The sequence below is a fragment of the Cynara cardunculus genome (genome assembly GCF_001531365.2).
Source record: "Cynara cardunculus var. scolymus isolate 2C chromosome LG 6, CcrdV1, whole genome shotgun sequence".
Classification (NCBI taxonomy): Eukaryota; Viridiplantae; Streptophyta; class Magnoliopsida; order Asterales; family Asteraceae; genus Cynara; species Cynara cardunculus.
The window spans coordinates 13320908-13343432 of NC_037533.1; the positions used below are offsets into that span (position 1 = coordinate 13320908).

Genomic DNA, 22525 nt, shown 5'->3' on the forward strand with positions numbered 1-22525 from the left:
TATATATATATATATATATATATATATATATATATATCCGTCTTACCATATTAATTCAAGCTAAACCCGAATTAATATTTGACTAGGGACAATGTTCGAAGGTTATTGTTACGTTTAAATTTAACACAAAATAACATATAGACATAATAATCGGACAATATCTTTCATTAATGTCCAAACAAAATTATCTGATGATTGGTTTTTGAGCATATACACTAATATTTCGTATATCTTCTTGCCTTTCCTTATTATTATCTATATAAGTGTGGACTGATGGATGTTTTCTCAAGTAGATCTGATATGAGGATTTTCAAGGGTTTTTGGTAGATTTATGAACCCATAATTGGGTTCGGTTTTTTAGAGAAAGAACTCATAACGACAAAAGATGGAGACAGGAGGGGGATCAATTAAATATGGGTTTCATTAGGTTTGGTTTTCATTTGGTGTCCAACAATTTTAGGCCACCATTAGCCGTTTATGAGAGACAGCGGGATGATTGTTCTAGAGTTAGGGGCCGTTTACTCGGTAAGTATTTACCAATAGGAGTCAACACTATAATTTATTTAGATGCGTAAGATTTTAGTATATCAAAGCATATCGAATGCAACAATTTACTAGGTAAGCGCTTACCTGGGTGAGAGTCGCCATCCTTACTTACCGGATAAATCTCTCAATCCTTCTCATCGCTCTTACCCGGTAAGATTCTTGGCCCTTCTCATGTTCATCCGATGAAGAAATTTATGTATTAAGCACTTACCGAATAAGTGTTTAGTAAACAGCCCTTTAAGATAATTGACAAATTACACTCTTGGACTTTATATATCGGAGGAAAAGTGAGGAAATTATAATTTTTTTTAGAGAGTTTTTTTCTCATGACATGCAATTAGTGTTGACATGTCATCCATATCATGTCAATTAAGCCACTAAACGAAAAAGTAAAGGAGTTAATCGATTTAAAAGATAATAAGTTTCTTATTGCTATAACTGATAGATTTTTAAAATAATAATGAGCTAATAAAAAATAATTTAAACGCACGTTGTTGTAATAAGAAAAAAAATGGAAGTACATCACTGTAATAAGAAATTTAATGAAAATAAATTACTATTTTGTACGTATGACATTTTTATTAACAGACAAACCATCTTTTTTCTTCACGAACATAAACACATGCCATATATCTAACAATAAGAACATGTTTTGTGGCATAGACGAACCTAGAGGAGTGGTTAGGTGGCACCTGTCACCGTATTGTCCCTCCGTAGTAAGATAAAAAAAAATTAGGTTCGTAAAAAATACAACCGTTTTATTTTAAAAGATGCAACCGTATTATATGGTGTCACCTTATCGAAAAATTATTGGGTCCGTCCTTAGTTTGTAGACTCTCTTGATGCCCCACGCAACAAATATCAATTATCAAAGCTAAAAGATGGATTCATTTTGGTAAGACAAAATATATGGGGTAAGGATATGATTGGTCTATTTTCCTTCAAATAAAAACTCTATGGTCATTTGTTGTTTCTGAAATCCATCCATCACACGCAAATCGCAATAGGCCTCGTCATCAAGGATGAAACCAGTCAAATCCAAAGTCCACCTGTCTTCACCGCTGTCCATGACTTCCTTCCCCTGCTCTCCCATCCATCGCAATCACGTTATTCATCCAATACCATTATACCCTCTTCGATTTGAAGCAATATAACACACATTTCACATAGTTTTGAGAAAAAAAAAACAATGAGTTTCAGAGATGAAAATGAAGAAGGCAAAGATCTCAGAAAACCCTTTCTTCATACTGGTAGTTGGTATCGTATGGGTTCCAGACAATCCAGTATGATGACGTCTTCTCAAATGATCAGAGACCGCTCTGTTTCTGTGCTCGCTTGTGTTCTCATCGTTGCCTTAGGCCCTATTCAGTTCGGCTTCACTGTAAGCAAAAAACCCATGAAAATTTGACCACGATTTGATTGTTTGACGTTAAAATATCACTTTATGAAAGCAAAATTATATCGATTTGTTTAATGATGGTAGTAATTTGTTTATTGAAAAGTATAAGATCGGTACCAACTCTGGAGATGATGGGTGTATTTGTTCGGACGTCTAAAAGCTGAAATCAATGATGATGTTTTTGGAATCTTGCAGGGTGGTTATTCTTCACCTACACAAACGGATATCAGTCGAGATCTTAAACTTACCGTCTCAGAGGTTTCTTGATTGACCCCTTTTCGTTTCTTGAATTAAATTTTGGTTTCTTGTAATGAATCTTGAACTGATCTGAAGTATTGGGTTTTCAGTTTTCGTTGTTTGGTTCTTTATCTAATGTGGGTGCCATGGTTGGTGCAATAGCTAGTGGTCAAATTGCAGAGTATATTGGCAGAAAAGGGGTATGCCATCTTGCCTCATTTTGTATTCTATATGCTCATCTTTTCTGTAAGGTGACAGAACTATATAAATACAATAGATATATCATATATATATGTATATGCATATATGTGTGCAAGTTGTATATAATTCCATATAGAAAGATGATCAAGAAAAGTTAAAGTTGAAAAAGTCAGTCACCACTGTTCATATTGGATATAATTATTGCATAGTTTGTTTTGCACAACTAAACCAAACCATACTGATCAAGTATATGTACGGGCATGATGTGATGTATGTAGACCTGTCCTCTACCCGAAAGAGCTGTGTTTGTGAAGACAACCGGTTTTTTATTTTGCATAACTGACTGTTAATTCCTTCTATTGCAGTCTTTGATGATTGCAGCTATCCCAAATATAATAGGCTGGCTTGCTATATCATTTGCCAAAGTTAGTTTCAAATACCCTCTACTTCAATCGCCTTATTTCATTTCTCGGTTTCTCAAAAGCCTTTATCAAATGATCACTTCGCTATGTTTGTTTTAGGATTCATCGTTTCTTTACATGGGAAGGTTACTAGAAGGATTTGGTGTCGGGATTATATCTTATACGGTAAATCTTCTTTTTTCTGATGTTTGTTCTAGAAAGAAACTGTCTGAGAAAACTACTCTAATGGAACCTTCTTTTATTACAAAGGTTCCTGTATATATAGCTGAGATAGCACCTCAAAACATGAGAGGGGGGCTAGGTTCTGTTAACCAGGTAACTCTATTTAGAAATGTGAATGTGTAGTTCCATCATTAGTCAACCTTCATGTGGTAGTAAAGTTTTAAACTTTTGGTTGTTTTTGTAGCTATCGGTCACAATTGGGATTATGCTTTCTTATTTGCTCGGACTTTTTGTTAATTGGAGAATACTCGCGATTTTGGGTAATCCTCTCAAGAATGCTCCTTTTTAAGGCGTTAGAAGCGGTGTGACAATTTTTTTATCTTCTTTTGCAGGAACGTTACCTTGCTTGATTTTGATACCTGGACTCTTTTTCATCCCGGAATCTCCTAGGTGGTTGGTAAGCGTACTGAAGTGTTTTTAGCAGCATAGCTAGTGGCTGGATTGTTTCTGTAATGGTAATGAGCAATAAGGTTTCGACTTCTTATTTCAGGCGAAAATGGGAATGACAGATGATTTTGAAGCTTCTTTGCAAGTTCTTCGCGGTTTTGATACTGATATTACACAGGAAGTAAATGAAATCAAGGTACATCTTTTTGAATTTCCTTGTGTGTATACGCATATCCATACATTATACATATACATATATCTACACAAACATATGCATATATATAAATAGGGGCAGGTTCAAGTGAGAACCTTTAATATTTTGAGAACCTAGGAACCAACTATTCATGTATTATTCATTATAAATGTCGTGATAGATATTCACTTGGAAAATTGTTCATGTGAAGATGCATGATATTAATGATGAAAATTCATGAAATCATGAATAATGAAAATGTATGATATTCATGATGAATAATGCACTAGCTCACACGTGAAACCATATTAAAAGTATGAACTATTCTTTTCTCTCTTAATCCTTCAAAACTATTGATGATATTTGTTGCATTTTGCAGAGGTCTCTGGTCTCATCAAACAGAAGAGCTGCAATCCGTTTTTCAGACCTCAAACAAAGAAGATACTGGTTTCCTTTGATGGTATGCATCGTTATGTCTTAACTCATACAGACATATATTATTCCATTCATTTTATAAAACCAACCATTTGGCTGCTTTGATCCTTATATCCTGCAGATAGGAATCGGCTTACTTGTCCTTCAACAGCTAACTGGAACCAATGGTGTTCTCTTCTATTCAAGTACCATCTTCCAATCAGCAGGTAAATTGAAACATCTTATTGGATGTAGTCGTCATCTATAAGTATGGAACATCTTAAGAGGTGTTGAGCTCTGAAGTCTTGTTTCACTTCTTATTGATAAGAGATAGTGCTGAAGTCTGAAAGCAGAATCTGTAATACTTTTTGTTTTTGTTTTTATTGTACAGGAATTTCTAATGGTAATGTTGCTACATTTGGACTTGGTGCTATCCAAGTAAGTGCCAACAGGCAACAACTATGAAAATGTTTTCCTTCACCAATTTTTTGCCATCTTATATTTTCGTCAAGTTGTAACAAAAATATTGTACAATTCAGGTCATTGCAACGGCAGTTTCAACGTGGTTGGTTGACAAAACAGGCCGTAGGATTCTGCTTATTGTAAGGATATAAATATATAGACTCGGGTTCAGGGGAAAACCCCAAAAAAGTGAAAAACTGATGAATACTCTAATAACCATTCATCTATACGGTATGCACATGTGCAGAAAAGTAATTGAATATGAATTCTAGCTTCTATGCACGTTTGCATTTTATTTCACATGTGCATACCAGACACATGAATGATTTATCAGGGTGTCTATCAGTTTTCCATGTTTTTGCAGGTTTCACCTGAAACCAATATATATATATATAAACACACACACATACATACATACATACATATATGCTACAAATGTATTATTTATACCTACTTAAAAGGAAACCACAATCTTTTGTAGGTCTCTTCTTCTATAATGACTCTCAGTCTCATACTCGTTGCAGCATCCTTCTTCATCAAGGTGATTATACATTTCCCCCTTTTAATTTGGATAACCTACAATGTATTATTTTTTCTCAATCGATGTAACAGTTTCAAAATTTTCTACTTGATGCAACCTAGTTTCAGAATTTCCTATTTTTAACCAATTTTGAACGGTAACCTGCTCATGTTGTAACATTTGATGACTTGACTATCAAGTTTATCGTCCACTTCGTTGCAACCCTTTTTAAACAACGAGTATCTTAGTCATTCAAATGTTATAAGATCAACAGGAAATTTTGAAGCTTTGTTACATGGACGGTTGAAAAAAGATCTTGGTTACACTTGCACCAAGTTGTGAAAATATTGTAACTAATGTTCAGAAGCAACATCTCAGAGTTTTGCAGAGGATGGTTCCACCATGTATACAGTACTGGGCATTTTATCAGTGATTGGAGTTGTGGTACATCTTTATTGTTTTTATGCAATAATATGGTGATCTTTAATATGTTTTCTGCTAAAAGTTTCCTAATTGATGTAAATAACCTTTTCTTTAGGGCATGATCATTGGTTTTTCTCTTGGAATGGGGCCAATTCCATGGATCATTATGTCTGAGGTAATTATACCTGTATCTTCTGAACGTTTAATTATAAAACCAAACCAAACCAAACCAAACAAGCCCAATATATCCCACATTGGTGTAGGGTCTATGAAGGGTAGGATGCATGCAGAATTCTTGGTTTGCAAAAACAGTTAAGAAAAAGAATACCGCCATTTGTTGCTGAACGGCGTATAGCTGCTTATTAGTTGTTACGGTCTTTTTTGTACTCATTGTTTCTTGGTGACGTTACAGATTCTTCCCGTGAATATAAAAGGACTTGCTGGTAGTATAGCAACATTGGCCAATTGGTTTATTTGTTGGGTCGTTACATTAACTGCACCCTTGCTTTTATCATGGAGTAGTGGAGGTTTGTGTCTCTTTCGCGCTCTTTCCGTGTGTATATATGCTTACAGAAGTATCTTTTTGTCTAAATATGAAATGATGAGATTAAACACGTTCATGCTTTCGATAAAACCAAATAAACACAGTATATCCAACCACAAGGTAGGATCTAGTGTAAGATGTACACCAGACCCTACCTTGTATCTGTCTCAAGAGACGGAGAGGCTATTTCCAAGAAGATCTCCAATATTTATGTTATCTATACAATATTATACTGCATTTGGTCTAGAAATTCAAGTTTACAACTTATTACTGCATAAGTATAGCTTTTAAAAACTTCATATTTGAACTCTATAAAACCAGTTGATAAACACATTCAAATACAGGATAAATGTTTGAGCTACTAATATGCAATTTTTTGTTTCTGACAGGAACCTTCACTTTGTACATGGTCATGTGTGCTATAACGCTCGTCTTCTCTGCGGTTTTTGTACCGGAAACCAAAGGCAAAACATTGGAAGAGATTCAGTTTTCCTTCAGATGAAAAAAATGCATACTTGCAGGTTATAAATCCATTTTAAAGGAGGTCAAATATTGTTATATGCAGAAGCAAATGCATTATCTATATCTATATATATACACCCATCCCGACCACCGCAATTTTGATGTGGTTTCGGACGGTGGTTTCTTGCGATATAGTATAAAGAGGTTTTGACAAATTTTATTCTGAATTGCAGCATTCTTTTATTCAATATAAATCTTGAAAAAATGGAGGAAAATGAACAAGCCAAATGAGCTATGCTTTTATGAGATGATACATTTTATTATATCAATGCTACGCTAGATCAATGCTACGCTAGATCAATACTACGCTAGATTAATACTACGCTAGACTCGTGTAATGTACGATACAGTATTCTGCAAGAATGTCTACCTCCTTACCTGTTACAGTAAAGTACAGTGGGAACATATGCATTTTCCCAAGAAACATATCGATGGCATGCACGAGTCTATGTTCAGATGCATTACTTCTGGTTGGCCCGATAGGAGTACACGTTTCAAGGGTCAGGTTTAGAGTTTTCGTAGTTTGGTAGTGGCACTTTGTCCGACTCGATTAGATCCAAATCTTCAACCAACAATTGATAGTGGCTCTTGACTTCCTCCACAGTCTTCCCAGTGGCCTTTGCAATGTTTTGCCACCGATCAGGGTTGTTTTCGTCCTGGTCAGCCAACGCGTTCTCAAAAAGCTTGTTTAGATTCCGAGTCCATGTTGAGCTCGAACCCGTTTCTTGAATCTAAGAAACATTGAAAACATAAGGTTGGTTGGTTGGTTTGTGGCAAACTTAACGAGAAAATATATTTTTTCAGCTTAAATTACGTATTCATCCGTATATATCATTAGAAATCAAATACATTGTAACGATTTAACGAATAATCAAACAGATTCGCCTTGGATCCACAAAATAAAGGAAAGCATTATCAGTACCTCTGACATTTGGTAGTCTTGGATGAATGCACGAACAAATAACTGCTGGTGGGGTGATGAATGTACCATTCTATACGTATATGTACGTATATATGTGTGTGTGTGTATATGTATATATATATATATATATGTGTGTGTGTGTGTGTATGTATGTATATATATATACTAGTTGAGGTGGGCTGGCTTAATCGATAATTACAGATTTCAAATTATCCAGCTACAGATATGATCTCATCAAAACAAACTCAAGATATGACTGATTCATCCAAGATAAATACAACCCTTTCGTGATTATTAAGATTGCTATGTTTCTTCATTATCTCTTTTGTTTCTGCTAATTCTTATCTTCATCACATTGGATTATTTCCGTTTAACTTTCTGCACGGAATTTCGATCTCTTGGTCTCAAAGATCAGTGTTTTTTTTTCAAGTTATGGTTCTTTTGATTGGATAGGAGTTGATGAACGAGGTTATGAGTACGAACAGCGAGCGAAAGAAATCTTGGAACGTTTTTAGGCCTTTAATTCGACATAATAATTCGGATATTTATCTATCTGATCCCATCTTTCAGATTTTTGTTTTCATAAATCTCAATCTGTCTCGATCTAATGTTGCACCAAACATGGAATAATTTTTTATACTGTCTTGTCTGATCCAATGTAACAAGTGCTTACAAATTCAGTTTACAGCCTTCGGCATGCATCACCCAATGTAAGTTCTAGATTCGTTTTGGCCAAATGAGCATTAGAAAACGAATATGCCCTCGACTCTGAAGAGTGAAACAATTGTTTTCATGAGAACGCGGCTTGTGAAAATTGTATATGAAAATTGGTGAAACAAAAGCAATTTGCACGCTAAGAAATTGTGTAAGTTTGAGTTCGTCGTGAACCAAAAGAGAGTCGTGTTGATATAGTTTCGTGTGTACCATTCTCTAGGAGGCTATACCTTTCCCAGTAACAAGATGGCATAAAGAAAAGAGAAAAAAAAAGCAATAACATGATGGTCATTGCCTCGAAACTAGTTAAATCATCATATATGCAAATTTCACAGAGAGAGGACGTCGAACTCGTGTGGCATGAAATCCTCGCTTGGTCGATAGTATTTTGCAGGAGAATATAGCCCCAGGTTACCAACTTGGCTCGTGTACAAACATGCAAATCGCTCCACCTACATCACATAGAAACATAAAGTAAAAAACAAACCAAACATGGCCCAGTAAATCCCATTAAGAGATGGGGTCGGAGGTGGGATATGTATACAGTGTTCAAAAAGGCTCGTCATGCCACCGCGAACAACACAACTGGTTCTTTTTTGAAAGGTGTTATTTGATCTTTTTTTACTTCATAATTTTTACCCACTTTTTAGCTTTTAGTATATAACATACTTCTATATGGTCACATAATAATAATGAAAAACATGTATATTGAAAAAAGTTGTGGCCTCGTTGTGGCTCCTAAGTCCTCACGCCATTTAGAACATTGGATGTACAGAGTCTTTTTTTTTATTAACCTGGATATCCAACCCGCTATGCGAGCCGACTAATCCCAGGGCAACCACCTGCTTTGCAGATAGCCCGGAGTCACTGCATTTGAATCTCCGTGGCCACAAGGAGATTTTTATTCCTCCTTAGATTTGAACTTGGGACCTCCAGGTACTTTTGACCTTTAGAACCAAGCTCAAACCAATCAGATACCACCCTTGTGGTTACACAGACCTGTTTTCTACTTCAAAAAAAAGAGAAGTTGTTTCAAAGTAGAAAGTGCGATAATTAAAAACCTGGTGAGCGAAGCGCGAGTTCTGGTACCCAGTTTTCATCAGCTGCCCCCACACCTTGTGGAACTATCATTTATAAAGGAATGTGTCACTTCCAAGATGGCACAAGTGTCTTTTACCGTTTCGGGTAAGTGAAATAAGTGATTAAAGGAAAGAAACAAACAGATGTTCATGGTTATAATTTGATATAATCATAATAGTCCATACACAGTAGTTAACTTTGCCAGAGGTGGTTTGGAGTTTAACAATCAATAACTCACAATATCTATTGAAATTTGTTAACTAATTACCTTCTCATGAAATACTTTTTGAGCCTCTTGATGTGTAACGCGAACACGATTACATTGCACCTATATGGAATAAAGCAAATTTAAGCGGGGTAAGGTCATATTGCAAAGGAATCAACCGTAAACGTCATATATTGCAAAGAAAGATAATTTCAGAAAGTACACTCCACAAGGTGAGGTTTTTTTTTTGCATAGATACTTTTATAATACGGCATCACTAATCAAACCATTTATCCCACATGAAGAAAACTTGTCATTTTAGAGAAAAACCAACCTCAAGTGATTCGAGCTTTGATGACACCTTTTCTGTCTCATGAGCATCTAAACACTCACACCTGCAAGAAGAATATGAGGTGTCTCGATTAATTAGCAACTCGGTCTTAAATTTGGTAGAAGAAAGTGGTTGCTTAAGTATGTACTTACTGAATAGACCATTTTAAATGATGGATTTGATCTTCAATCTGATCTCGTTCGCTCCGCAGCAATATAAGTTGCTGCTCAAGAAGGCATATGCTTTAGTAGAAAAACAAAGAAGATAAGATAGTGACACTTTGTATTTGCACATTTAAATCAGTTAAAGCTTGGAACGCAAAAGAAAATATAGAAACTCATCAGGATTTGAAAAGTAAAATTGGCACAGTAACATGACAGAGGCATTGGTGTTGCACAAATTCACCATATGCGCCTGATGGTGTGATGGAAACTTATGCTACAAAACAGAAAATTGATCCAAGTATGTTTCCATTGTGCTCATTCACACTTGTACACAAACAAATAGTACAAGCAGAGTAACAAGAACTTATGCACCAGATATAACAACAGGCTTGCTGTGTTAGTTATTTGTGTGTGTAATAGATATGTGTCCTACACAAAAGCACACACACACACACGTATAATATATATCTATACTATATTACAAAGCATTTGACAAAAACTCTTAGAAACCATTTTTTATGCATGAAGTACCCTATTGATGCATATTACTTAAAATTCAATATTACAAATAAATTATGCACAAGTACAACTTATTAACGCTCCATGTTTGAATTCGTAAACTAACTGCGGATAAACATAATCAAATACAGGATAAACATCTCATTTTAAAATATAAAAAAACTAAAATATAATTAAGATAATCATCGAGTTCTAACAAAATAATTAATTATTATCTTTATAAAAAATTATATTATTAAACCAAATATAAATTACTTCCTATTTGAACCTAAATTAAATTATGATAAAAAAATTGAATTAAAAATTACACGAAAAATGAGGAATTTTAAATAGCTAATTTGATACTAATATCGATATATTTTTGTCAAATTTTTATGATATCTTCAAATTTATATTTTATTAAAAAATAAAAACATTATCGCTTTTTCAAAATCACATCAGACCATATTATAACATCGACTGAGATAAAGAATAAAATAAAATATTAAAATCAAGATGTATCTCGCTGCATTGCACGAGTACCCTTCTAGTGTGTGTGTGTGTGTGTATATATATATATATACATGGTACTAGAGTATGGCAAAAACTACCCAACTAAGACCACATACATACAAGAATTTTCATCTATATTCACCAGCACAAAATATACTGCCCAAACCCTCCCAGTAGCACAATTACCTTACGAGTGTCCCGCAAGTACCACAGAAGTTTAACTTCTTTTTCAAGTTCTGGAACAACAAGCATTGTCCTCCAACCTGATCCATATAATCAGATTACAAAATAGTAAAAAAATAATCAAATAACGTCATCATCATATAACTTGCTAACCCATGTACACAAAACTTCCAGGAAAATGATTGTATAATGCTACATTGTCAATGTTTTCCATCTTAGCTCATAGCAGTACAGCAATATAACCATTGTCTATGAATGATATGATTCAGAAAAAGGATACGGTAATATAATTAAAATTTAAGAACCAGGGGTCCCAATTTCTATCTTCTACTACAGTTATGTAAAAATGTCCTTCGGAAATTTAAGGAAGTTAATTTAGGGAAAGCAAAGAGGTAGCATGAAGAGTTATACCTAGGACTTTTTTGCTGCGCAAAATATCCCCATATATGTGATCTCCAACATAAAGAACCTAACAACATTGAACTTGATGTGTTAATTTTGCTCCAGAAAGTAGTAACTAATAAAGTATAACTTTAAAGGCAGTAGGGAAGATGATCATACTTTAGATTACATTCATAAGTGTCAACTAAACTAGCTTCACAAGTTCAGAAATTAAATAAATGCACTTAAACTAGTTGTTGGTTGATAAACCAATAAATTTCAAGAGCATCAGAGTTCAGATGCAATCATCAAGTAAGCAAAATTAAAATGGCTCACAAGATTAACTAAAAAACAATAAGAAAAACAGGTTATGAATCTTGCAGCAGTTCAATTCAGGAAGAAAAAAGGTGAATCCCATTTGTAGATAACCAATGTTGGATAGGATATGCAGATTAATGGAGTCATTTTGTACAGTTCCATAACTTCAGCTTATATTTCTTTAAGCTAAAAATAGAAATATATATACAGGTTGTATTTCTCACTTTATCAAGCTCTTCAACTGCTTTTCAAAATCTTCAAACTTTTTTTATTTTTATTTTTTACTTTCCAACACTTTTCCACAAACAGGGTCTTCAAAGAAATAGTTGCAAGTTCCATCCAAGGTTAGTTGCCATTGACAACAGAATGCATAAGGTATTTATCTTTGCAACAAGATCAAAAGTCTCCCAATAATTGATAACGTACATCTATGTATACCCCTTGGCCACCAACCTTGCTTCACATCTTTCTATCCAACATCTACTTTATGCAAAAGACCCATTGCACCCTACCATTTTCTTCCCCTTCGACAACTCAACCAATTCCCACTTTTTGTTCCTTTTTAGAGCTGCCATTTCTACTTTCATAGCATCCTCCCGCTTCGTCTCAATATGCCTCAACAAATTTCTTGTAATAGATTTGGCATGGAGATTATCAAGGAAGGGTCTATTAACTTTGAAATAGTCTTTGGTAGGTCATCAGTAGGTATAATGGATGCTTGGTAAACGTTTTGGTTCCTTTTAGGCTTTTCTAAGGCATTTGGTAGTAGATCGGTTGGTTGTTCAGATTCACCAACAGGTTGTATAGCTTCAGGATCATGTGGTGGTGTAATACTTGAATTCTTAGGACAAGAGATTGAGTGTGCCAACGTTGAGAAATTAGTCTTTTCTTCCTAGAACAGACTTGTAATACATTATTTGATTTTTCCTTATCCTATACAATACCGAGAGATGGTGGGTATGGTGACTCAACAGGAACAGTCTCGAGAGAAGGTGAAGGGGAAAATTCATTTGGACAATCAAGAAGGAACAAGTTTTTTTTCTCTATTTTCACTTAAGGTCTCCCAATGAAGATAAGAGTTATGAAAGAAAGATTCCGTTTCAACAAATGTCACATCAGCTATAAAATTTCTTCATAGGTGGATGGCAACATGTATAACTTTTTTGAGTTGAAGAATATCCTATGAAGACACATGGATGAGCACATGAATGAAATTTTCCTCTCCTAGTTTAAGAGTAAGCATGGATGGACAAAAGCAACACTTCCAAAGATTCTAGGAGTAAGATTACTTTATGCCCTAATATTGGGGCAAAAAGTTCGTGAACATCAATCAGGATTTTTTGAACCCTAGCTGTTGTACATATGAGAAGCGTTTAAACTGTTTCCCCCCAATATTCTTTAGAGATACTTTTGTGTAACAATGTCATCTAGAAGATGCCCATTTTTGATGAATGATTATTGATTCATGTTTTTCAAGAATGGGGAAAGTACTTGGTTAAAGTAGTCTTCGACGTTATCTACACAAAAATGCTTGAGTTGAAGCAAATCTATGACTCGATTCTGTTCACGATTATAAAATCTAAATAGCGACTTGCGGTAGGCACGGGAATTGAAACATATGGCAATAAAAATATATAACGCACCTGAGAACTTGATTCAATAGTCAGTAGCTTATGGAGATGGCCAACATTGCCTCCCTGAAAAGGTAATTCCAAAAAGAATCACATGTCAAAAACAAATATACCCAAAGGGTCCTAAATTGTATTGCATCCTTCCCATGAAATATTTATCACCTGAAACACTTTGTAAGGTTTATCTGGGATCTGATCCAGCAATTCTAAAGAAGGACCCCCCACCTAATGAAAATAAGAACTCATTTAGCATATAAAGGGCATAGAAGCATAAAGAAGAAAGACCATATTTCCGCACAAACCTGAGCCATAGGACTACCATTGTCGGTATTAATAAGCATTCCCGAATCAGTGTCCACAGCAAAAAGATTAGCACGATTTTCGTCATGGAAGAATTTTGGCTTTGCACTGCATAAACACATATATGCTTCTTTTAGATTCTCTTCACTAAACATAAACTTTATTACTGAATAGCTATATCCCACATTACAATAGCTTGATCTAAAGTAAATCATTCTTGACAGTCTTGGAAGGATTTTGGCTTTGCATTAGTACAAACTATATCATTCTTGGCAATCTGCCATTGTTAACTAACAAGATTCTGTTTGGTTAAAATGCTGTCCTCCACTCCATCCTTAGGGTTTGGTTAAAATAGCTGTTTATAAAACAGTTGCTGTCATTTAAGCTTTGAACAGAAAAAGGTTCTGTTTAGGTTTCTAGATATGATTTAGGGTTTGAGGCGAGTGTGATCAATGGTTCCAGGTTTGATTTAAGGTTTGAGGCGAGTATGATTTAGGGGTTCAAGTTCGATTTAGAGTTGATGACAGGAGTAGCGACAGAGGGTAATGCTGAATGATTATGGTGGCAGAGAACAGTGAATTGATTTGGGGTTTCTTTGACTACCAGGGAAAGCAGCAGTATACTCGTACCACAAACTGATGTACACCATAAAATGCTATATATTTAAGAGACAATTTCACATTTAATTAATAAAAGATAGCATCCCTATATATAGGTCAGATGCTCATGATAAGTAAGATGAACATAATCAAGGTTAAAGACAAAGCTAAACTATCAACATAGCAAATACTCCTCCAAAAGCATATACTATAGTGATGAGCACATAGTAGAAAATAGGATCGTTAAATAAATGAAAGAGTAGGACCTGCCAGTTATGACAACGTCAAAGTGTTGGAGCCAGTCAAGAGTCAGTGAGGAGCTTCCGTGAAGCGTTTGGGGCCCACATAGAAAATTCATCACAACATTTGTATAGTCCCAAAGGCTGCATCAAATGAATAAAACTTAAAATACAGTAACTTGTCTATAACATGCACTAAGGCACTGATTTTGAGTACATTTGCAGTTTTGAGTAATTGAGAAGTAAACATGAGGCAACAAATATCACAAACGTTTAAGAGTACTAGAAGGGTACTCGAGCAATGCAGCGAGATACATCTTGATTTTAATATTTTATTTTATTCTTTATCTCAGTCGATGTTATAATATGGTCTTATGTGATTTTGAGAAAGCAATGATGTTTTTATTTTTGAATAAAATATAAGTTTGAAAATATCATAAAAATTTGACAAAAATATATATCGATATTAATATCAAATTTACTATTTAAAATTCTTCATTTTTTGTGTAATTTTCTAATTCAATTTTTTTTTTAATTTAATTTAGGTACAATAACGAAGTAACGTATATTTGGTTTAATAATATAATTTTCTTATAAAGATAATAATTATTTATTTTGTTAGAACTCGTTAATTATTCTAATTATATTTTATATTTTTTATATTTTATATTTTAAAGTGAGATGTTTATCCTCTGTTTGATTATGTTTATCCGCAGTTAGTTATACGAATTCAAACATCGAGCTTAATAAGTTGTACTTATGCATAATGTACTTGTAATCTTGATTTTAAGTAACATGCATCAATATACAGTACTTTATGCATACAAAAATATAACGATATTCGTATCAAATTAACTAAGTAAAATTTCTCATTTTTTATGTAATTTTTTAATTCAATTTTTTTATTATAATTTAATTTAGGTACAATAACGAAGTAATTTATATTTGGTTTAATAATATAATTTTCTTATAAAGATAATAATTAATTATTTTGTTAGAACTCGATAATTATCCTAATTATATTTTAGATTTTTTATATTTTAAAATAAGATGTTTATCATTTATTTGATTATAGTTTATCCGCAAGTAGTTATACGAATTCAAACATCGAGCTTTAATACGTTGTATTTTTGCATAATTTACTTGTAATCTTGAATTTTAAGTAGACATTGGTTTTATGTGGTTTTGAGAAAGTGATAATGTTTTTATTTTTGAATAAAATATAAATTTAAAAATATCATAAAATTTTGAAAAAAAATATCGATATCAGTATTAAATTAATCTTTTTAAAAGTTCTTGTGTTTTGGTGTAATTTCCTTAATTAAAATTTTTTAATTATAATTTAATTTAGGTTTAGTAACAAAGAAATTGAATTTAGGTTTAATAATATAATTTTTTATAAAGATAATAACTAAGTATTTTGTTAGTTATCAATGATTATCCTAATTATATTTTAGATTTTTTATATTTAAAATGAGATGTTTATCCAATATTTGATTATGTTTATCTGCAGTTAGTTAGACGAATTCAAGTATGGAGCTTTAATAAGTTGTACTTATGCACATGTTACTTGTAATCTTAGATTTTAAGTAATATGCATCAATAAACAGTACTCCGTGCATAAAAAATCGTTTTTAAGAGTTTTTGTCAAATGCTTTATAATATAGTATAGATTGACATACCTGTTTGTCACTAAGAATACAGCCAACCCAGAAGTTCTAAGCATCTGAAGCATTGGGACTATTGAGTTGTCTTCATTGATGTACCTGATTTTGAAAATTATTGACATAGAAAGCATAAATTATACTTCAATTGATATGAAAATCAAATTCTTTGTGCAACAAAGTTGCAAACAACCACGATCAACCATGATAGATTTCCTTAGACATATTACAGAAGTTGCACCTATCTTGCACAAACTCAACATTTAACTAAACAAAAACACAAATTAGGTGGACAGCCCTTTTACTCAAGTGAAAAATATAAGCAAATTAGGATCTTCCCTAAGATAAGTAGTGAATTTGGTTGGCATTAGAGTAATCACCAATAAATTCTTTTGAATGCTTAGTTGAGCATTCTCTACATTCCAGATAGACTAATGCAGGCCAAACACTACTTTTTGGATATATCATACCAGAAAGCATACATAAAATCATAAGCCTCATACCTTTTGGGATCATTCGCAACCATCTGCTTCAAAGTTCCATCTCGATGGCACAGATCCACAGCAGCCCTAACATCTCTGTACATACCAAAGTAGCTGCAAAAACATATTTGCCACATTAGATATAGAACCCCTGGATGATGATAAAAAGGGTAATGTAGCAATGTAATGAAACCATAATTTTCGCTGCACATACTCCACAAGAAGAAGAAAAATAGGGTCGGAGGGGGGAAGATGTATGCAGACCTTACCACTACCCCAAGGTGTAGGGAGGCTAAAGATGTCCAATATATTTGTTATAATTAAATTGAGATGAAGAAAGCTGCTCTTTGAAAAAAATAAACCAAGCCGTTAACATAAATGGTATATCCCGCTTGGAAGTGGGGTTTGGGAGCGGTAGCATGCATGCAAACCTTTCCTTTACCCCAAGAGGTAGAGAAGCTGTTTCCATGAAGACCTTTAATCTACATCAGCGGTAGAGACGTTTCTGTGAACACCCCCAGCTTGCAAAAAGATTTCAGGAAGACATGATAGTCTTTGAAAAAATAATATCACTAATTATATATCATAGAAGAGTTGATATCAATCGAGCAATTCCTACAAATGTCAAAATTTTAAGGTATGCACTTTGTGGTCCATGCTGGATAAGCAGTTTAAGACTACTGACACCATTTTAACCATAAATCAGATGAAGTGTAACTACAGCATCAATCAAACATTGGGAAGACGTTCAGTTTGCTATATTAGACATATATAAAGGTTCAATATCTGCACACCCTTACTCTTTTTCTTCAGAGATTTTTCCTGGATTATTGTCCTTGAAGTCGACCAGCTGAGCAAATAAATAAGCTTCAGCGAGCGAGAATAGGGTATCGATGAGTGCATAATCAGGCTCATCAAATGCATCTCGAACTAGGGTGTTGCCATATGTAGCAACCTTTTCATCCTTTGACAATAACTTAAATCCATGATAGGCCACTTTCACATACTTATGTCTGTCCATCTGCAAAAGAAAATAAATACATAATAACATAGGGGAAGCCTTCAAAATGAAACGAATATTAAATTTACAGAAAAGTATATTCCCTCTGCCTATTAAAATTCATGCTTCTTTCTTGCAGGATCAAGCTATAGCTTTATATGGTCAATTTGATTACATAAAAGTATATTCCCTCCGCCTATTAAAATTCAAAGAATTCTGGCATTCATCTTTATTTGATATGGTTCATATTTTAACTCCTTAAAAAGTAGCGGGTATGAAGGGATTGCATCTTTTGTCAACCGATACAAAATGAATGTTGACATCTGCTACTTCGTGCCGTTTGTAATGTGGAAGACTTCTTCAGATACTACACCAATGTGCTGTTTTTCGCATTCATTGATTACGAACTTTGGTGCCAATGATACTGGTGTGGCTACATTCTCTTAAATATGTGAGTGAGCTGGCCTGAGCAGGTATATTCATACATGACAAACCCATACCTTCAATATATTTCCTCTCTTCTTATCAAGAACCAGTCCTCTGACCATGTATGTCCAATCGAAAGACCAATTAAGTAACTGCATCAAAGAAACATAATAATTAGACCAGTAAACATATCAAAAAAGATGTAAACTGAAACAAATTCTAGGAAGAATCTAGTGTTCATCTCTCACATTTTTAAGGTGTCAATCAGGTCTATGAAACACGATAGAAACAATAATACAAATTAATATAATGCAAATCTCTCAACATCAAATATGCTGCTAGTTCACCTTAGTCTTACCATCACAACAAAAATAAAATAAAAAGCATACGTAAAAGATAGAATCCCTTCTATAATTGGTTATTCATTAACAGCATGTGAGCATCATGATTCCCCCCCCCCACAACACATGAACATAAAACTCGCAACTAATTTAATTTCAATTTACTGGTATTTTTGGTTGACTAAAGTTATATTCAGGTAGTTTCTTGGTGAGTCTAAATTTTTCCTATCAGTAACCTTTCTATAACAACAAATTCCTAAAGGTAAAATTAGATGGCTTTTATTGATAGGAAAAATACTTTAAAGAGAAATTTGTCGTTCTACATGGACTGGTGACTGATGTTGAATCCTATGAATGATAAGTGGGCAACGAATGTTCCATGTGCAACCAAAAGTAAGATCTTTATAAAAAATACCACACAATAATACTTGTAGCTTGTGCTTCACAAAAGTTTATTGAGTACTTCACAGTGAATAATAAAAAGAAATGGCAACAACAATCAAAAATCACAATATACTAACTTTAAATAAGACTATCAAAAGAAGAGGACTTTCAGTTTCAGATTCTCACGAAGTTTAAGTTGTGATATAAAAAACCAAGACCTCTGTTCCTCTTTCATATGTTTTCGACTTTCTAGAAACACTAGTAATTATCATTTTTTATAATTTGCATTAATATTGTGTTTAGGCTCCCGAATCATATATTTTGCAACTTATCTGCTTTAAATAATTTTCATGACCATATTTCATCCAGGTTGTGCATGATCAACTTAAACAAACCTCGTTAGGGTACCCCAAGTTAATCACTAACTTTTTGACTGTGCCGTTATACGCAAGGGATTCAAAAGTTTCAGGCTTGTACTGTGCCAGGGTATAATCCATATCAAAGCCGACAGCAACTATATTCTTCATATTCACAGCCCTGTTACAGAAAATATGTTTGCCGATATCAATCTTTTGCCCTCCTTCAGGAGATGCCCACACACATGAAACCTGAGATTTTTCACAGCCATTAGGTCCCTGTATCTCTGATGTAACTCTATCCCTAGGAGCATCCATTTTATAGCCTGCTCCTATCTGAAAGAGGCCTGGTTTAAACACAAATATGGTAAATTATCAAAGAGTGGCATCACATGATCACAATAACATTTCTAATATTAAAAGGTAAACATAATTTTAAGGCTACATCAGCAAAGATGGTCGACAAGGAACATGATTCAAGAACAGAACATATAAGAAAAAGATCAACCCAATATGATATCAATTACATTCATGATTCTCTAAAAGTCACTTATTAGTAGGTATGCTATCTTATGTGAATTAGGCTATTTGAATTGTAGCAAGAAGTGTTGCCTCAATATCATATCATACAAGTAAATAAATTGCAATTTCAACTATCACAAGAACATTCTTGAACCTCTTCACTATGAAAAAGATGTTCGCTAAGTTGATCAAAATAGCTTATTTTAGAACCCATAAGAAGAAATGCACTGTAAAAGACCAGACATCCTAAAAACTTAAAAGGCACTTCTTTCGAACACAATATACTCAGATGAAGAGAACGGTTTTGAAAATAAATCAATGCATTCATACGCAATCATTAAACCTTAAGCACACCATAATATAGACAACCAAAGTTTACACCAAAGAAGCACCAAGAAGGCTTAGAAATTGAAGAGGAAGAGAGCTTATATCTTCACTAAGTTGGGGACATGACACAAACTCAGAAGCCAGACCTTAAATGAAGAAGAAACATCAGATGACACATCATGGACTGCTTTTTAAAACCCCAACTGATATATCAATCAAAGATGATTGGAATTTGGACATATGAAAGATGATAACTCGAGGTTCATATTGCCGATTACCTAAGGGGATTCAAGTAACTAATCCAACCCTAATACCACGTTGAAACTCAAAATGAAATAGATAGGTATCGAGAAACGCAAAGCAAAACATCCACCCCCCTGGAAAAGAAAGGAAAAAACCACCTCAGAAGACATACCTTCAACGACCACAGAACGAACACAAAGCGACTGTGTAAATGCTCAAAGCTTTAAGTGTAAACTCCCCAGATATGCTCTGATAAACACCTAAAATCCCAAAAACACAAAAAGCGACCGTGTAAATGCTCAAGGCTTCAAGTGTAAACTCCCCATATATGTTCTCATAAACACCTAAAATCCCAAAAACAACCCACTTAATATCAAGTAAACAGGTTACAACCTCCAAAGTCCAAACTCAATCAATCCACCAAACGAAAAAACCAGCACCATGCATGCAAGATAATATTCAACAGTAAAACATATTAACCCTAAATCAAAGAAACAAAAAACTAGAGTGAAAATCTGGAGCAAGGGAACAATTATTGAGTCTTGAGTCTTTAACTTGTAGATAGAATCAGAAATCAGATTCCACAAGGCCTTAAGAAATACAAAACACAGAAAACATGCATGTAAAACAAATTCCTATCAAGTGATAAAGCAATAAATTAATAAATAGATTCCAACAACTCAGTTCAGCCTAAAAAAAATGGTCTAAAAAGCAGTGACAATAAACTCAGAAAAAGGGTCCCGCATTTAAACTATATCAACAGCAAAAGCACGAAACCACTCGAGTAAATTGTCAAACAAACCAAGAAGGCAAGAAACACGCAAGAAAAAGTAAAACTCAAAAGACAACAGTAAAAAAATTAAGCACTTTTTAGTAACATTAAAGTTCACCAGGCATCAAAATGGTCGAATAAACAAATCATAACATCTTCGAGTAAAGGATAAAAAATCCAGCAAACCTTGAGACCCTTTAGCTGTGAAGGATTTCCTGGAAGAACAGAAACCTAAATCTGGAACCAAAGAACGAAATTGGGGAAAACGAGAAGGCGAAGAGTATAGAAGAGAGAAGCAAAATGAAACGGTGAGTGTCTTGGGAATACGCATCTTACTATACGTCTTAAAAAGACATTTAGGGTTGGCTATCCATAAGAGTAGATCAATGTGACAAGACGAACCCGATACGGGAATCCTCAGCCTTTTTGTGTTGATTCGTAACGAGGTTCTTTTGCAATCTGGCAACGCTGTTGATGAGGATGGCGATGCGAAAGGAATCATTAATTTACGCTTACGCAATCAATCTTGGACTCTTGTGATTACTGCTTCTATTGGGGCATGATTCAGAATTGCAATTGGGTCGTTCATTTCGGGACGGAATCAAACTCTTCTGAATAGATTCTTCGTCTTTTGGGGGTATTGTTTTTTTGAGGGGGGGTGGTGTTGGTTTCAAAAATGGTGGTGGGTGGCACTTTGTACGGCCAGTTGTGGGGTAACTGTGGGGGGAAGTGACTAACGGCGGCGACGGTGGATTGCGGTGGTTGTTACCGTTCTTATGTTTTTTTTTCCGGTTTCTTTATGGTTGATGATCCTGTGGAGTGGAGTGGAGTGAATTGAATGGGGGTAGAGTTGTATTTTGTATTTGCCCCCTGTAGTTTTGATAATATTTCAAATCAGTCCCCTTATTATATGATGTTTTAACTTTTGTACCCACCAAATGACTAGGACCATATTGTTACATTAAATACTTGTTGAAATATGTTTAATGTCTTGAATTGGACATCTTTAAAAGATAGCTTCAATGCATCCATCACTACTTCATAATCAAGCACATGTAGTTGGGTTCATCCAGAAATTTTGATGATTGTGTCGGAATTTAAATCATGACCACATATTCATAAACTTATATTTTTTTCCAAAAGTGTTTATCAACTTATTATAAATTAGAATAGTTTAACTTATTCAAAAACTCTTTATATACGCAAACCTTACATCTACCATTAGAGTCGAGAGGTTGTGAAGATTCTTGACTTGTGCACGATGCAAGGTGTGTGCATACAGGCAATAAGATAGGTAATATAACACATTCTAATCAAACAAACAATTATATGTACACGATTCAATGGTGCACAAGCAAACAATGTAATAACGTAAAACATGTATTACAAGTAGCAGTAATGTATATAACTTAAACATGTGAGGACGATCAGTAAAAAA

The 22525-nt window shown here is 34.1% G+C and overlaps 2 protein-coding genes across 7 annotated transcripts; one reads left to right on the forward strand and one right to left on the reverse strand.

Annotated features, from left to right (window-relative positions):
• Nucleotides 1-1735: 1735 nt before the first annotated feature.
• Nucleotides 1736-6789, forward strand: LOC112514404 (sugar transporter ERD6-like 6). The gene is made up of 18 exons (XM_025120854.1): nt 1736-1927; nt 2141-2203; nt 2293-2382; nt 2749-2808; nt 2905-2970; nt 3055-3120; nt 3212-3287; nt 3360-3424; nt 3518-3610; nt 3987-4067; nt 4164-4248; nt 4413-4459; nt 4561-4623; nt 4965-5024; nt 5382-5447; nt 5542-5601; nt 5839-5953; nt 6360-6789. Exons 1-18 carry the CDS (start codon nt 1736-1738, stop codon nt 6470-6472), a joined length of 1461 nt encoding a protein of 486 aa, XP_024976622.1. The 3' UTR covers nt 6473-6789.
• Nucleotides 6790-8263: 1474 nt separating this feature from the next.
• LOC112514736 (5'-nucleotidase domain-containing protein 4-like) lies at nt 8264-21824 on the reverse strand. 6 transcript variants are annotated; one of them, XM_025121338.1, is made up of 19 exons: nt 21490-21516; nt 21274-21324; nt 20488-20575; nt 19263-19570; nt 18217-18294; nt 17517-17737; nt 16738-16830; nt 16253-16336; nt 14598-14714; nt 13735-13840; nt 13595-13657; nt 13445-13498; nt 11514-11571; nt 11106-11182; nt 9897-9967; nt 9748-9808; nt 9477-9536; nt 9190-9252; nt 8264-8580 (listed from the first exon to the last, which is right to left on the reverse strand). In XM_025121338.1, exons 4-19 carry the CDS (start codon nt 19539-19541, stop codon nt 8458-8460), a joined length of 1608 nt encoding a protein of 535 aa, XP_024977106.1. In that variant the 5' UTR covers nt 19542-19570; nt 20488-20575; nt 21274-21324; nt 21490-21516; the 3' UTR covers nt 8264-8457. The 6 variants fall into 6 exon arrangements, with proteins under 6 accessions (XP_024977106.1, XP_024977103.1, XP_024977108.1 ...); XM_025121335.1 differs by lacking the exon at nt 20488-20575 and having other exon boundaries at nt 21490-21824; XM_025121340.1 differs by lacking the exon at nt 21274-21324 and having other exon boundaries at nt 21490-21554.
• Nucleotides 21825-22525: the final 701 nt, after the last annotated feature.

Excerpts from the sequence above, each read along its gene's own strand:
- LOC112514404 (XM_025120854.1), top strand. The coding sequence starts at position 1,736 with ATGAGTTTCAGAGATGAAAATGAAGAAGGCAAAGATCTCAGAAAACCC. Across the intron at positions 4,068-4,163 it reads GATACTGGTTTCCTTTGATG|ATAGGAATCGGCTTACTTGT; the intron begins GTATGCATCGTT and ends TATATCCTGCAG. Across the intron at positions 4,460-4,560 it reads TTGGACTTGGTGCTATCCAA|GTCATTGCAACGGCAGTTTC; the intron begins GTAAGTGCCAAC and ends TGTACAATTCAG.
- LOC112514736 (XM_025121334.1), bottom strand. The coding sequence starts at position 21,589 with ATGATTCCTTTCGCATCGCCATCCTCATCAACAGCGTTGCCAGATTGC. Across the intron at positions 16,337-16,737 it reads GTTGCGAATGATCCCAAAAG|GTACATCAATGAAGACAACT; the intron begins GTATGAGGCTTA and ends TTTCAAAATCAG. Across the intron at positions 9,809-9,896 it reads CATTTAAAATGGTCTATTCA|GTGTGAGTGTTTAGATGCTC; the intron begins GTAAGTACATAC and ends TTCTTCTTGCAG.